This window comes from Ascaphus truei, chromosome 4 (assembly GCF_040206685.1).
Source record: "Ascaphus truei isolate aAscTru1 chromosome 4, aAscTru1.hap1, whole genome shotgun sequence".
NCBI classification, from domain to species: domain Eukaryota; kingdom Metazoa; phylum Chordata; class Amphibia; order Anura; family Ascaphidae; genus Ascaphus; species Ascaphus truei.
In genome coordinates, this window is record NC_134486.1 from 227085959 (window position 1) to 227099548 (window position 13590).

The 13590-nt window shown below is 46.8% G+C and overlaps 1 protein-coding gene across 1 annotated transcript in view; it reads left to right on the forward strand.

The window, feature by feature from the left end:
- The window catches only part of NOX3 (NADPH oxidase 3), a 131575-nt gene that overhangs the window by 50324 nt on the left and 67661 nt on the right, over positions 1-13590 (forward strand). The window contains exon 7 of the mRNA XM_075596960.1: positions 10917-11046. Coding sequence (XP_075453075.1) covers positions 10917-11046 — 130 coding nt within the window. The remainder of the gene's footprint in view (positions 1-10916; positions 11047-13590) is intronic.

Genomic DNA, 13590 nt, shown 5'->3' on the forward strand with positions numbered 1-13590 from the left:
CGGATCCGTCAATCGGAAGAAACGCGTAGAGCACGTGGTTTCAAGGAGCTACGTTGGTGGAGTAGCTCTTGTGTCTTTTGCCAGGAAAGGGAGGATGTTCCCTGAGCATCTAATACCATTTGCTAGGAACAACAGACTGTTTACCTGAATTGCCGGAGGAACATCTGATCATGATACACCGGTAGCAGTGAGGTCTGATGTATTGAAGCAAACGTTCGGCGAGCAGTTACATGTTGGCGCATGGGTTTACCCATACAATGCTTACTTTGCATTGACAAATTGTGAGTGTGCATTTGTCTTGTCATCTTTTATTAAAATTTTGTTATCAGATTTTACACATGGATCGGGCGCTTTTTCTCTTTTTTCTCCAATAGAATTTGCTGGGAGGTTGCTGACCCCAAAGAAGAAGCAGCCTGGACGTTGTAATCTCCATACAGAATCATCTAAAATCTATGTGAAAAACCCTCATTTTTATCTATACATTTTTTATTTCATTTTCACTTTTTAAACCGATTTATATATTTTTTATTTTTATGTTTGATTTTCATATTTCATACAATTTATTTTTAACATTTTTTGTGTTTTCTTTACATAAATAGTATATATTTTTTATTTAGTTCATTTTTTATTAACATATATATTTTTTTTATAATTTTGTACTTTTTTCACACTCACACTCACCATTGTTCTACAACCACCATCTGAATTCCAATTTTAAATATTATACAATTGTATTCATACAGGTCATCTGTGCTAATTATTTTTGGCGGTCTGTTTGTTGTCAGGAGTCTGTGAGGCTAGTACACATCCAGGCGCTGTTGAATCTTTCAATCACTATATATATATATATATATATATATATATATATATATATATATATATATATATATATATATATATATATATATATATATATATACACACAGTAAAGCATAAAGCAACTGTAAATTTTTTACAGTTGCTATATCCTATATCTGTCCTGGGACCTCTTCTCTTTTCTCTGTATACACTCTCTCTAGGTGACCTAATAACATCTTTTGGGTTTAATTATCACCTCTATGCTGACGACACACAAATATATTTCTCAACACCCGACCTTACACCTACTGTACAAACCAAAGTTTCTGAATGTCTCTCTGCTATATCATCCTGGATGGCCCTCCGCCGCCTTAAACTCAACATGGCTAAAACAGAGCTCCTCATACTTCCTCCCAAACCTGGCCCTACTACCTCCTTCCACATTACTGTTGGAACTACGATCATTCACCCAGTAGCCCAAGCACGCTGCCTTGGGGTCACACTCGACTCCTCTCTCACATTTGCCCCTCACATTCAAAACATTTCTAAAACCTGTCGCTTTTTCCTCCGCAATATAACAAAGATACGCCCTTTCCTCTGTTGCTCGACTGCTAAAACTCTGACTCAGGCCCTCATTCTCTCCCGTCTTGATTACTGTAACCTCCTGCTGTCCGGCCTTCCTGCCTCTCACCTGTCTCCCCTACAATCTATCCTTAACGCTGCTGCCAGAATCACTCTACTCTTTCCTAGATCTGTCTCAGCATCTCCCCTCATGAAATCCCTCTCCTGGCTTCCGATCAAATCCCGCATCTCACATTCCATTCTTCTCCTCACTTTTAAAGCTTTACACTCTTCTGCCCCTCCTTACATCTCAGCCCTAATTTCTCGTTATGCACCATCCAGACTCTTGCGTTCTTCTCAAGGATGTCTTCTTTCTACCCCCTTTGTATCTAAAGCCCTCTCCCGCCTTAAACCTTTTTCATTGACTGCCCCTCACCTCTGGAATGCCCTTCCCCTCAGTACCCGACTAGCACCCTCTCTATCCACCTTTAAGACCCACCTTAAGACACACTTGCTTAAAGAAGCATATGAATAGGACTGTGGCTATTCTGAACACATGGCACATAAAGCTTGGCCCCCTGCAGATGCACTTACCAGAACTCCCTCCTACTGTCTCTGTACGTTCTCCCTACCTACCAATTAGACTGTAAGCTCCTCGGAGCAGGGACTCCTCTTCCTTAATGTCTAAAGCACTTATTCCCATGATCTGTTATTTATATTATCTGTTATTTATTGGATTACCACATGTATTACTGCTGTGAAGCGCTATGTACATTAATGGCGCTATATAAATAAAGACATACAATACAATACAATACAATATATATATATACACATATATATATATATATACACATATATATATATATATATATACACATATATATATATACACACCCAGTTTGAATGATCCATTTACAGTAAGGTAATGTTTATTGGTGGCAAAGTTCTGTGCAATAAGAGGATGATTTACTTACAAAATCAGCAAGGCACAATCAGAGAAATGAGAAACAGAAGACAGGAAATCTGGGGATTCATCAAGAACATACAGGCAAGATTTGCCAGTCTGACTTTGCATTACCAATTACACTGTCTTCTGTATGGATATTAATATGCAGCCCACGATTGATAAAATTAAATATTAACAACAAAATGAGCTTACATGATATTTGAAGTGATATTCTGAGTCAGTCTGATTGAGCTGGCTGAATTACTTCCAGCATCTTTCAGCCTTGAAATATTATGTTGAGATCTTCTTATCCTGCTTTTCTTTGCAAGGGCAGATCCAACTATTTTTGTGAGTCATTGTAACTAGAATTTTGATTATTTAATATTAACTGCATCCAAAATACTTCCTCTTCAAGATTTGAGGTACAATACAATTTACTTTCCCTCAGAATGAATCATATATTTTTAGCATACGCTCCAACTGTACCTATTTAGTAGCAAAACCTCAGAGTAATACACCAACTGTCTGTGGAACTGTAATCAACAGGGGATTGCATAGTTTTCCTATGTCCATATAAATCCATGGAAGATGGGGTGCCAACCAATCAGAGCACGGATGCTATGTACCAGCCAATCACAAAACTCGCCTGTGATGGACAAATCTGAGCCGTGGGCGGGGACAGTGCTCTAAAACAGCCAATAGCGTGGGATTAAGGGAAGTGGGAAATTTAAACTGACCAATATGAATCGCGCCGATGGGGATTAGACCCAGTGCCAGCCTCATTCCTCCAGTGGAGATTGGCGCCTCAGAGTCGGGGACAAACAATGGCTCTGCTTTTGTAGTGACTGTTCCACTGGCCTAAGTGAACACCCCTCCCCATTACTCCAGTGTCCTTAGCACATCACCAAGCCCACATTTGGATAACAGGTCCAGACTCCATTATGTGCTGGCTGGCTAAGTGAATTACCAGCCCTGATAGCTCTCACTCCTACCCTGGGGAGGAACTTCTGCTTGTTTACTTTAGTATTGGTTAGATTTGCAATCTCCTGCATAGCCTCAATAATGTCCAATCTCAGGTGGACTGTTTATGGGGGACACACACTGTTCTCTGGGATCACTATCCAGTTTTGGTGCATGGCATTCTTAGGTTGAGATTATAGTGGGAGGCTGCAGAGCGTGCGCGCGACCGCGTGATGTCTCTCACGCGGTGCTTGCACGCAAACCTACACTGTAGGTGCAGGAGACCTCGGGAGGCGATTGAGGTGTGGCGGAGACATGACCATTGACTTCATGTGAGCGGTTTGCCATTATTGGCTGAACCGCTCTACGTGATGCTGACATCATGCGGCCGTCGCGTCTCAAAACAAAATCTTTTGTAGCCTCAAAATTTGGTCTCCTCATTGTTGGACCCGTGCGGTCGTGCACACTATGGGCACCCGCGACGGACTTCAGGTATTTGTTTTGGCGCCGCGCACCATCGCAGTTATCATCGCCACCACTAGAATCTCGGTCTTAGTCTATAAGCACCTGCTTACATCTCTTCCTGCATGAGAACAATCTTGGGCCATAACTATGGACATTAACCTTATAGGGCACTGTAGACGGACGTTCACAGAGGTACACAATTGGAGACTTTATAAGGTGAAATTATAATAGGCTTTATTGTGCCTTTTCCTTTTCATCAGGAAATCATCTATTCACTTGGGAGTATTTCTAGTGAAATCCTATGCAATTAATTCACATCTCCCTTAGTAAAGCATGTCTCGCAGCCCCAAAACATATAGCATGAAATAAGCAGATATAAGCAGTCTCTTAATAATGAAAGTTTTATCTGTTAGCTGCTGTAGAGTAAGCTTCTCTGCTCTCCTGGAACCGCACCCGTGCGTGCACAGAAAATCAGCATCCAGGTTTAGAAGTCTTATTTGGTGTCTTGCAATCAGCTATGCTGGGCAGAGCTCAAGACCGGTCAGCTCCAGAGATGTGTGTTCTCTTGGTCAGTCTCTCCTGGGAGACTCAAGAACACTGCTCTGTCTCCAAAGTTCAGCTCTCAGTCAGAGCTAAGGAGTTACTTCCTGTCTCAACAGACAGGCTTTTGTAAGCAATCTAGATCAGGCAGGTGGTGTTTATTAATTGACTACCAGCTGTTAACCACCATACTGCTAGATTAAAGGCACATTACTTGAACATGGATTACTCTCCTGTTACAGGCACATTCCTTAAATGAACACAATACATAGTGACATGACATCCGTAATACCCATAACCAGTGTTCGACAAACCTACAGTATTCCCCCGCACGCCCAGGGTGAGTCGATTTGACCTCGTGGCAACCTCCTTATGGCCGCCCAAGCAGCGCATGTGTTTTTTTTTTATTTTCCCTGCGTGCGGAATTTTTTTTTTTTAAATCCAGCAGCCTGATTGGCTGACAGGACTTGGCGGGCTGCCAAGATTTTTTTTCCCATCCAGGCTAAGGCCACGCAGGCGCATCCTCTTCCTGCTGCTTGAAGAGGTTAGTACTCCATTGCATCCCCCCCTCCCTGTCCCCGCTTCCCCTCCCTGTCCCTGTGTCTGCCCGCGGGGTGGGTGATGGTAGCGGGGTTGTTCCCCATTCCCCCCCATCCTCGCTCCTCCCCCCAGTCCTTGCTTCCCTCCAGGTTCCCGTGTCTACCCACGAGGTAGGAGATGGTAGCGGGGGTGTTCCCCCCCCCCCACACCCCGCTTCCCCCCTGGTCCCCATGGCTGCCCGCACGGGGAAGGAGATGGGTGTGGGGGGGAGGGGGGGTGGGAAGCATGGTGCTGGTCGCAGCCTTTCCTCTCTTCCTTTCTCCCCCCCTCGAGTCCCAGGGGTTCCGCTGGTCGGCCGCACTCACTGCTGCCACTGGCGTTTCACTCTCTGCTCTCCTCCTCCTCCTCCCTCCTAGGAGCGTGCGTGCAGTCCTCGCTGCCTCCTGCCTGTGAGCTGAGACGGGGGGGGGGGTCATCTGTGGTGTCGGCTTCTTCTGTTAACTATCATGTGAGCTCCTGGAGGTGTGGGTGGGGAGCTGCTGCTTTTTCTGCTCAACGTTGTGTGTGTGTGTGTGACAGTGTGTGTGACAGTGTGTGTGACAGTGTGTGTGTGTGTGTGTGTGTGTGTGTGTGTGTGTGTGTGTGTGTGTGTGTGTGTGTGTGTGTGTGTGTGTGTGTGTGTGTGTGTGTGTGTGTGTGTGTGTGACAGACATTGCGTGTGTGTGTGTGTCTTCCAGATCTGACTCTCAAGCTTCACACGGAAGACATCGGAACCCCCCCTAACCCAGAAGACAGATAGAGAACACCTCCAGACACTGGATAAAGGGTGCAGGAAACTAGTCATTCACATCTGGCTTTTTTTTGTAAATCCGACATTTACACACACACACACACACACACACAAACACACACACGTAACCAGGACTAATTGTAGTATAATGTAATACAATAAATAAACTTATGTCAAAAACGAATGTTGTTCTTACTAGGAATTTATTCATTTTTTTTAAAGTGGGCCTGGGGGCAGGACTAGGGTGGGGTTGGGGGTGGGACTTGGGCAGGGTTGGGGGTGGGACTAGGGCGGGGTTGGGGGTGGGACTAGGGCAGGGTTGGGGGTAGGACTAGGGCAGGGTTGGGGACGGGACTAGGTGGAGAGCAGATTGTTTTGTTCGGCGAGTAGATTTTTGGGTGATTTGTCGACCACTGCCCATAACTATATACTTAAATCTATATACAGAACTCACGTTGAGGCCATTACCAGAACACCTGCTTCTAGAACATCGAGTGGCGCTATATTTACACTTTGATCTCCTTATAGTGACATCACTGATCACAAAACATACAAAGGAGTGGCTATCCCTTTCTGCATAGTCATCCTACATCATGATGGGGAATGGAGTAACCTGAGTGATCCCATTAAGGCTGTTAACTCCTTATAATAACTAGTAGTCCCCAAAAAGGGGGGGGGCACACACCACACTCACATTGGCCATTTTAGCCTCAATAATATGGTCTTTTATCCTGTAACATGGGCATCAATCTTGACCAGTAGGAGGCAACAGCGGGCTTAACCTTTAATGTGCTGGCCAGGCTGCTTCTACCGTCACAGTGCCTTTTTCTGCCTGGGGTGGAAGCTTGGATTGTCAGCTAATTAAAGCAGCTGGCAGATTGATGACTGATCTTCTAGTGATTGGATGGTTAGGGGTAATTGAACACCACTTCTAGTGTGTGTGTATAAGTATATGCAGTGCTGTTGTGGAAGCATTGTATGCCAAGAGATAATGGGGAAAGTAGGTTTGTGGACCTGTCTAAGACATGTGAATCTGCTCAGAAGTGTTATTTTTATTTGTTATATGCTGTACAGTGGAGGGGTCTTGTCACCTTTTTACTTACCATAACTTAATACAGGTAAACCCCGTTATAACGCGGTCCTCGGGGTCCACCCCGAGTCCACCGCATAAGGCCTCGGTCCCGCTGCGCTCGTTGGCGCGGGCGTGTGTGGCTGTGAGCCAATGGGGAGGGGAGGCTTCGGGAGGAGGAGAGGCTTCGGGGAGCGGGGAGGAGTGTGGAGTGAAAGCAGGTGAGTGCCTTTCTCTATGTGTGTGCCTGTCTGTGTGTGTGTCTGAGTGCGTGCGTGCCTGTCTGTGTGTGTATGTGTGTGCCCGAGTGCGTGAGTGCCTGCCTCTGTCTGTGTGTGTGTGTGTGTGTGTGTGTGTGTGTGTGTGTATGAGTGCGTGAGTGCCTGCCTGTGTGTGTGCGCGTGTGTGTGTGTGTATGAATGAGTGCCTGCGTGTGTGTGTTTAAACTTACTTTCCAGCTCCAGCCCGAGTCAGTGGAGGGAGGGGGGGGGAGAGTAGCGGGTCCCTCCGCTCAAGCCACGCCCCCCCTCCCTGTCAAACCGCCCACCACCCGCCCACCTCCCGCTCCGGCTCCCGCTCCCTACAGACCGCATATCGCGGTCTGTGTATCTCAGCGCACCGCCTGTCAGCAGTGCGGGTGCGCTGACTCTGGGAGCGGGGCCTTAGCCTTAGTAACAGGGTCGCGCTAATTTTTAAAAAAAATGGCCGCCGCGCGCCTGATCGGGAGGGAGGGAGTGAGGAGGGAAGGAAGTTAATTAAATAAATAAAAAAAAAGTTTTAAAAAAATGGCGGCGATTCATCCCTCCTCCCTCTCCCTCCCAGCCCCCTCCCTCTCCCTCCCAGTCCCCTCCCTCTCCCTCCCCCCCCCGAGGTATGCCCCCGCAGGGCAGTGCCCCTCTCTGGGTGAGGGAGGGTGGGTTACATGTCAGCCGCACGGTGTACTCACGGTCACAAATCCGAGCTGCAGAGAGGCTGCAAAATGGAGACGGAGCCCCCAGGAGGAAAGCTGGGACCGGAGCCAAAGAACCAGATGCTGCTAGAAGCAAAGCATTCTGGGAGTGGATGGGGCTTCCTCTGTCCAGCCTCATCTGCCCCTCACAGGGAGGGGGGATCCCCCATAGAGACCTGCCCCCCTCACTCCCAGCCAGGGCGCAGGGGTGACCCCCATACAGAGAATCTGTGTGTCCCCCTCACTCCCAGCCAGGGCAGGACACAGTATCAGGGCAGACAACGGATTGGAGACTTTGTTACCAATTATCATATTAAATCAGAAGCCTGGCATTTGCCCTCCTGCCCCCCTCCCCCCATACAGAGACCTGTCCCCCTCCCCCCATACAGAGACCTGCCCCCTCCCTCCCAGCCCCCTCCCTCTCCCTCCCAGCCCCCTCCATCTCCCAGCCCCCTGCCTCTCTCTCCCAGCCACCTGGTTTTGCGGTGCGCGACAACGTGTGTCTGTGTCCTCCCAGCCAGATCTGCTGCTGCTGCAAGAGGTGTGTGTGTGTGTGTGTGTGTGTGTGTGTGTGTGTGTGTGTGTGTGTGTGTGTGTGTGTGTGTGTGTGTGTGTGTGTGTGTGTGTGTGTGTGTGTGTGTGTGTGTGTGTGTGTGTGTGTGTGTAAAACGGGCTGCTGACATGTGAAAGACGGGCTGGTGGGCTGCTGACATGTGAGTGTATTGTGAGAGCTGTGTGCAGTGAGTGTGTGCAGTGTGAGCAATGAGCAGTGTGTGTGCAGTGTGAGCAATGAGCAGTGTGTGTGCAGTGTGAGCAATGAGCAGTGTGTGTGCAGTGTGCAGTGTGAGCAATGAGCAGTGTGTGTCAGTGTGTGTGCAGTGTGTGTGCAGTGTGTGTGCAGTGAGAGTGTGTGCAGTGTGTGCAGTGTGTGCAGTGTGTGCAGTGTGTGCAGTGTGTGCAGTGTGTGCAGTGTGTGCAGTGTGTGCAGTGTGTGAATAAAAAAATATTTTACATTTAATTTTTTTTTTTTTTTTTTTAAACGGGAGCCACGGGAAAACCGCGTTATAACCGAATCGCGGTATAACGAGGCGCGTTGTAATGGGGTTTACCTGTACTACTGTGTCTAAATGTATATACAAAAACATTTAAAAAATACACATTTAATTGGTAATATGATCTTTTTTTTAACAGTGCATCCTTAACTAATGTCACTTGCTTGGAAGTCCCTCCTGTATCATGTAGTGACATAGCAAATAATGCATACTGTACCTACAGATACAGCCACCAGTATTAGATCACTTGCCTTGGAAAATCTTGGGCAATCTCCCAGTAAATGCCTGTTACGATGCGCGGAACACGCCCCCTTTGGCGTGTTCCTTCCTTACCTGTTTACTTCTGATCGCCGCCCTCTAGCTGCGAGTCAAGATCCTGTGTCTTTAAGGATTCTGAAGCAAACGACGCCATCTTGCTTCCTGGCAAATCCTGCCCCCTTCCTCCTGACAGGAAGTAAGCCTCTCTCTGACTTTCTCATTGCTAACAGCTGCCGCTTCCTTTTTAAAGCAGTCAGTGGCTACCTGCCCAGGGATCTGCAAAGTACTACCCCAGTACTCTATGCTGTTCCTGCCTGAACTTCCTCTGGGACCTGTGTCTCATCTCCTTTCAATTCCGGAAGACTGGGACAGTCACTCATTCTACCACTGAGGTTAGTTTGCCATCGGGTAGTGTAGGACCTGCTGATAGGGTTTACCTTGAAGTGGTAGCAGGCTTACAATAGCTTGGCCAAAGTATTCAACTAAACAACCCTTAGTTTGAACTTAATATTTGCTGCACTCTTCTGTTACTGGCACTATGCCTTTAAGGAGGCTGGACGTCCTCCAAGAAGCAATTCTATTGTTACCTTGTGCTCTGGACTCTACCTCCCCTGCTCCGCTCTAGTTCTCGTTATTAGTACCTGAGTATCCTGAGGCCTGCTGCTACTCTCTATGCAGGGGCATGCGCATACATTCAGCTGGGCTAGTCGTGTCCCTGAGCTTGGCTCCGCACCTCCGGACGTGTCGCGCATTCTCCTGTGTGTGGCGCGCTCACGTGACTACGTGTGCCGATCCCCAGCTGCACGGCAACTCACTCCCTTTCATCTCTCCTGCGGATTCCCCACCTCGCTATCGGGTCCCTTCTCTTTCTCTTGGCTTGTGTGTAGGAGCACAAGCGTAACAATGCCTCAACATGCCCCATCATTTCTGTGAGATTCCTAATGGCCCATCGGATTAACACAGTGGGGGGTCCCTGCAGTCCCATTCAAACTGAATGGGACTGCAGGGACCCCTGCTGTGTTTATCCGATGGACCATTAGTAATCTCACAGAAATGTTGAGGTATTTACTGTGAGATGCCTTAGTTTTTACCCAGGCAAGTGATCGGATACTGGTGGCTGCATCTGTATGTCCATGTGCCAAATGTTGGCGACTCTGTTTCTAGTGTCTAGAAGAGCTCAGCAAAACACGTTCTTTGCAGTGATACTATAAAATATAATCATACAGTAGCTATCAAATTCTAGATCTTTTCTAGTATCTTTCCGGGGATCCTCATAACTTTTTTTTACTTGTTTGCATTCTGTGAAAAGTCTTTTTCATTTGCAATCGGTCCCATGAAATTAATTTCTACAGATTACACCTGCCCTTCTTTTGACCTGTTTTGGTAACTATGGCAACCCTAATTTCTTTCCACAAACTAAGAAAGAAAAAAATTGTCAATTGACAGTTTTCTGATTTGTTAACTAAAAAGATTACATAAAGATTGTTACAAAGTTACATAGTTACATAGCTACATAGTAGATGAGGTCGAAAAATGACATACTGTATATCCAAACTCAATCGATGCTAAATTTAGATGACAGATAATTATCCTATATTTGTATTTACAGTCTATTGATCCAGAGGAAGGCCCCCCCCCCCCCCCCCAAAAAAAAACCAACCTCAGTGAAATATCATTCAATGATGTCTCATAAGGGTAAAAATAAATTCTTTTCTTACTCCAAATATTATTATCAGATTAATCCCTGGATCAACATCCTTCCCATGTTTACTTATTTGGTATATCCCTGTATACCTTTCCTTTCTAGATCGATGTCCAGCTTTTTTTTTTAAAGATATCTATTGTATCTGCCATCTGTAAAAAAAAACATCCAATACATATAGTATGGTTACCATAGAACATTAACATTTTAAAACAATAATTGACAGCACCTTTAATATATCACTGTGTACAAGTTAAGTTTTACTTTTCTGTTGGTTTTCAAGACAGGTAGTCCGAGGCCAGACACATCAAAGTATGTTACTACATAATATTTCATATTGTAAAGACCATTACTACGAATGGGGAGAAAGTGGACAGTGTCCTTTACCGGAATTTTCTGGCAACAAACCAGCGGTAAGAATGATTTGTATTACATGTATTCATACTACCTTATTTCCTCGATTGTAAGACGCCATCGATTCTAAGACGCACCCTTGATTTAAAAAAAAGAATTGGGGGGAAACCCCCCACTATATTAAATGTGCATATTTTTTGGTTACTAGCAGACAATGGCATACATTTATCTACACTACACTAGACTGTACTACAACAGAGTGTGCTTGGCGAGATCACTTCAGTGATTCCCAAAAAGTACGGCCACACTCACGCAGCGCACGTGCACGTATGCTCTCCAAAGCTCAGTGCTGGGAAAGACATGGAAATTTGATTTCCAAGCGCTCAGCAGAGTCAGATGACCCCTCAATACCCAATGGGGAGAGAGAGACAGACACAGAATGGGGAGAGAGACAGACACAGAATGGGGAGAGAGGGACAGACACTGAATGGCGAGAGAGGGACAGACAGAATGGGGAGAGCGAGACAGGCACAGAATGGGGAGAGCGAGACAGGCACAGAATGGGGAGAGCGAGACAGGCACAGAATGGGGAGAGCGAGACAGGCACAGAAAGGGGAGATCAAGACAAGCATAGAATGGGGAGAGCGAGACAGGCATAGAATGGGGAGAGCGAGACAGGCATAGAATGGGGAGAGCGAGACAGGCACAGAATGGGGAGAGCGAGACAGGCACAGAATGGGGAGATCAAGACAGGCATAGAATGGGGAGAGCGAGACAGGCATAGAATGGGGAGAGCGAGACAGGCGCAGAATGGGGGGAGAGAGACAGTATTGGATGAGTGGAGAGAGAATGGATGGATGGGGGGAAGGAGAGAATGGAGGGAAGGGGAAAGGATAGAATGGAGGGAAGGGAGGAAAGGATAGAATGGAGGGAAGGGGGAAAGGAGAGAATGGATGGAAGGGGGGTATGAGAGAATGGAGGGAAGGAGAGAATGGAGGGAAGGGGGGATAGAGAGAATGGAGGGAAGGAGAGAATGGAGGGAGGTGGGGGGATGAGAGAATGGATGGAAGGGGGAGGGAGAGACTGGGGGGGAAGAGGGGAAGGAGAGAATGGAGGGAAGGAGGGAATGGAGGGAAGGGAGAGAATGGAGGGAGGGGGGATAGAGAGAATGGAGGGAAGGGGGGAAAGAGAGAATTGATGGAGGGGGGATAGAATGGAGGGAAGGGGAGAAGGAGGGTGGACAGAAGTAGGGGAGGGAGAGAGAATGGGGGGAAGGAAAGAATTGAGGGAAAGGTGGGAGGGAGAGAATGGAGGGAAGGGGGAAGGATAGAATGGAGGGAAGGGGGGCAGGAGAGAATGGAGGGAAGGGGAGAGAATGGAGGGAAGGGGGAGGGAGAGAATGGAGGGAGGGGGGAAAGAGAGAATGGAGGGAAGGGGGGAGGGAGAGAATAAAGGGACACACACACACACATACAGACAGACACTCACAGACACACAGCTCTATCTGCACCTCCTGCAGTTCACACAGAGATTCGACAGGGGGGAAGGGAGGGGGGGGGGGGTCTGCTGGGCAATGTGAAGATCCCTAGCAGGCATCTCCAGCTGATCTCTCTGCACCTCGTGGAGGGGGGGGGGGGCAAGCCGTGATTGGAGCCATGCTGTTGCTGCACACTGTGAAGATCCCTGGGCCGCATCTCCAGCAGCGTCGGCTAGCTGATTTAAACACTTTTTTTTAGTACATCAATTCTAAGACGCAACCCTATTTCAGATATGTGAAAATGGGATAAAAGGTACGTCTTAGAATCGAGGAAATACGGTATATATTCATTAAGGATTTTGAATCCTTACTTTTGAATTTGTTCAGAAGTTCCGTCAAACTTGGATATCATTTTTCTAATCTGAGAGAGATTCAAGTTAAAACTAGAGGAAGGCTCATCCTAAGGTTGTGTTTATTTTTTATGTATGTTTTTTATTTTGTGTTTATCTTTTTGTTTAGTTTTTCATACTTTATCATAACCCCCCCCCCCCCCCCAAAAACACAACACAGTTCTTTTAGAACCACAACACCTAAAAAACTGCTCATACTTAGGGGCCTATGCTATAAGCGTTCATAAAAAATTCGCCGGGCCATTTATATCGCCATTTTTTTTGATCATTGCTATCATGGTATTCAGAAAGCCTTGATTACCTGTGATAGCAAAATTCCCAAAATGGGCAAGTAGCTGGCGACTTGAGGATCGCCTCTCTGAAAAGGCCTTTACCCGGTGATTTCTTTCAGCTGCAGAGAGAGCTGCTCAGGGAGAGTCACCTCTCCTTGCTCAAATCTTGTATGAAATTAATGTTTTTTAATATAAATTTTATTACTAATGTAGATGAGCAGGGGGTCTACGGAGCAGAACCATGCTGATTTCAGGTCCGGGGACCCCCTGTTTCTCGAGATATGGGACCCGTTATGGGGTTCTGGTATCTCCTATGCATTTTATTCCCACGGTCACGTGACGCGGGACATTTAAATGAATAGAAGATACTGGCACCCCATAATGGGGTGATAGAATATGCAACAAAAGTGCAAAATAGGGTGGCGCAGTGATAAAGGCAATATA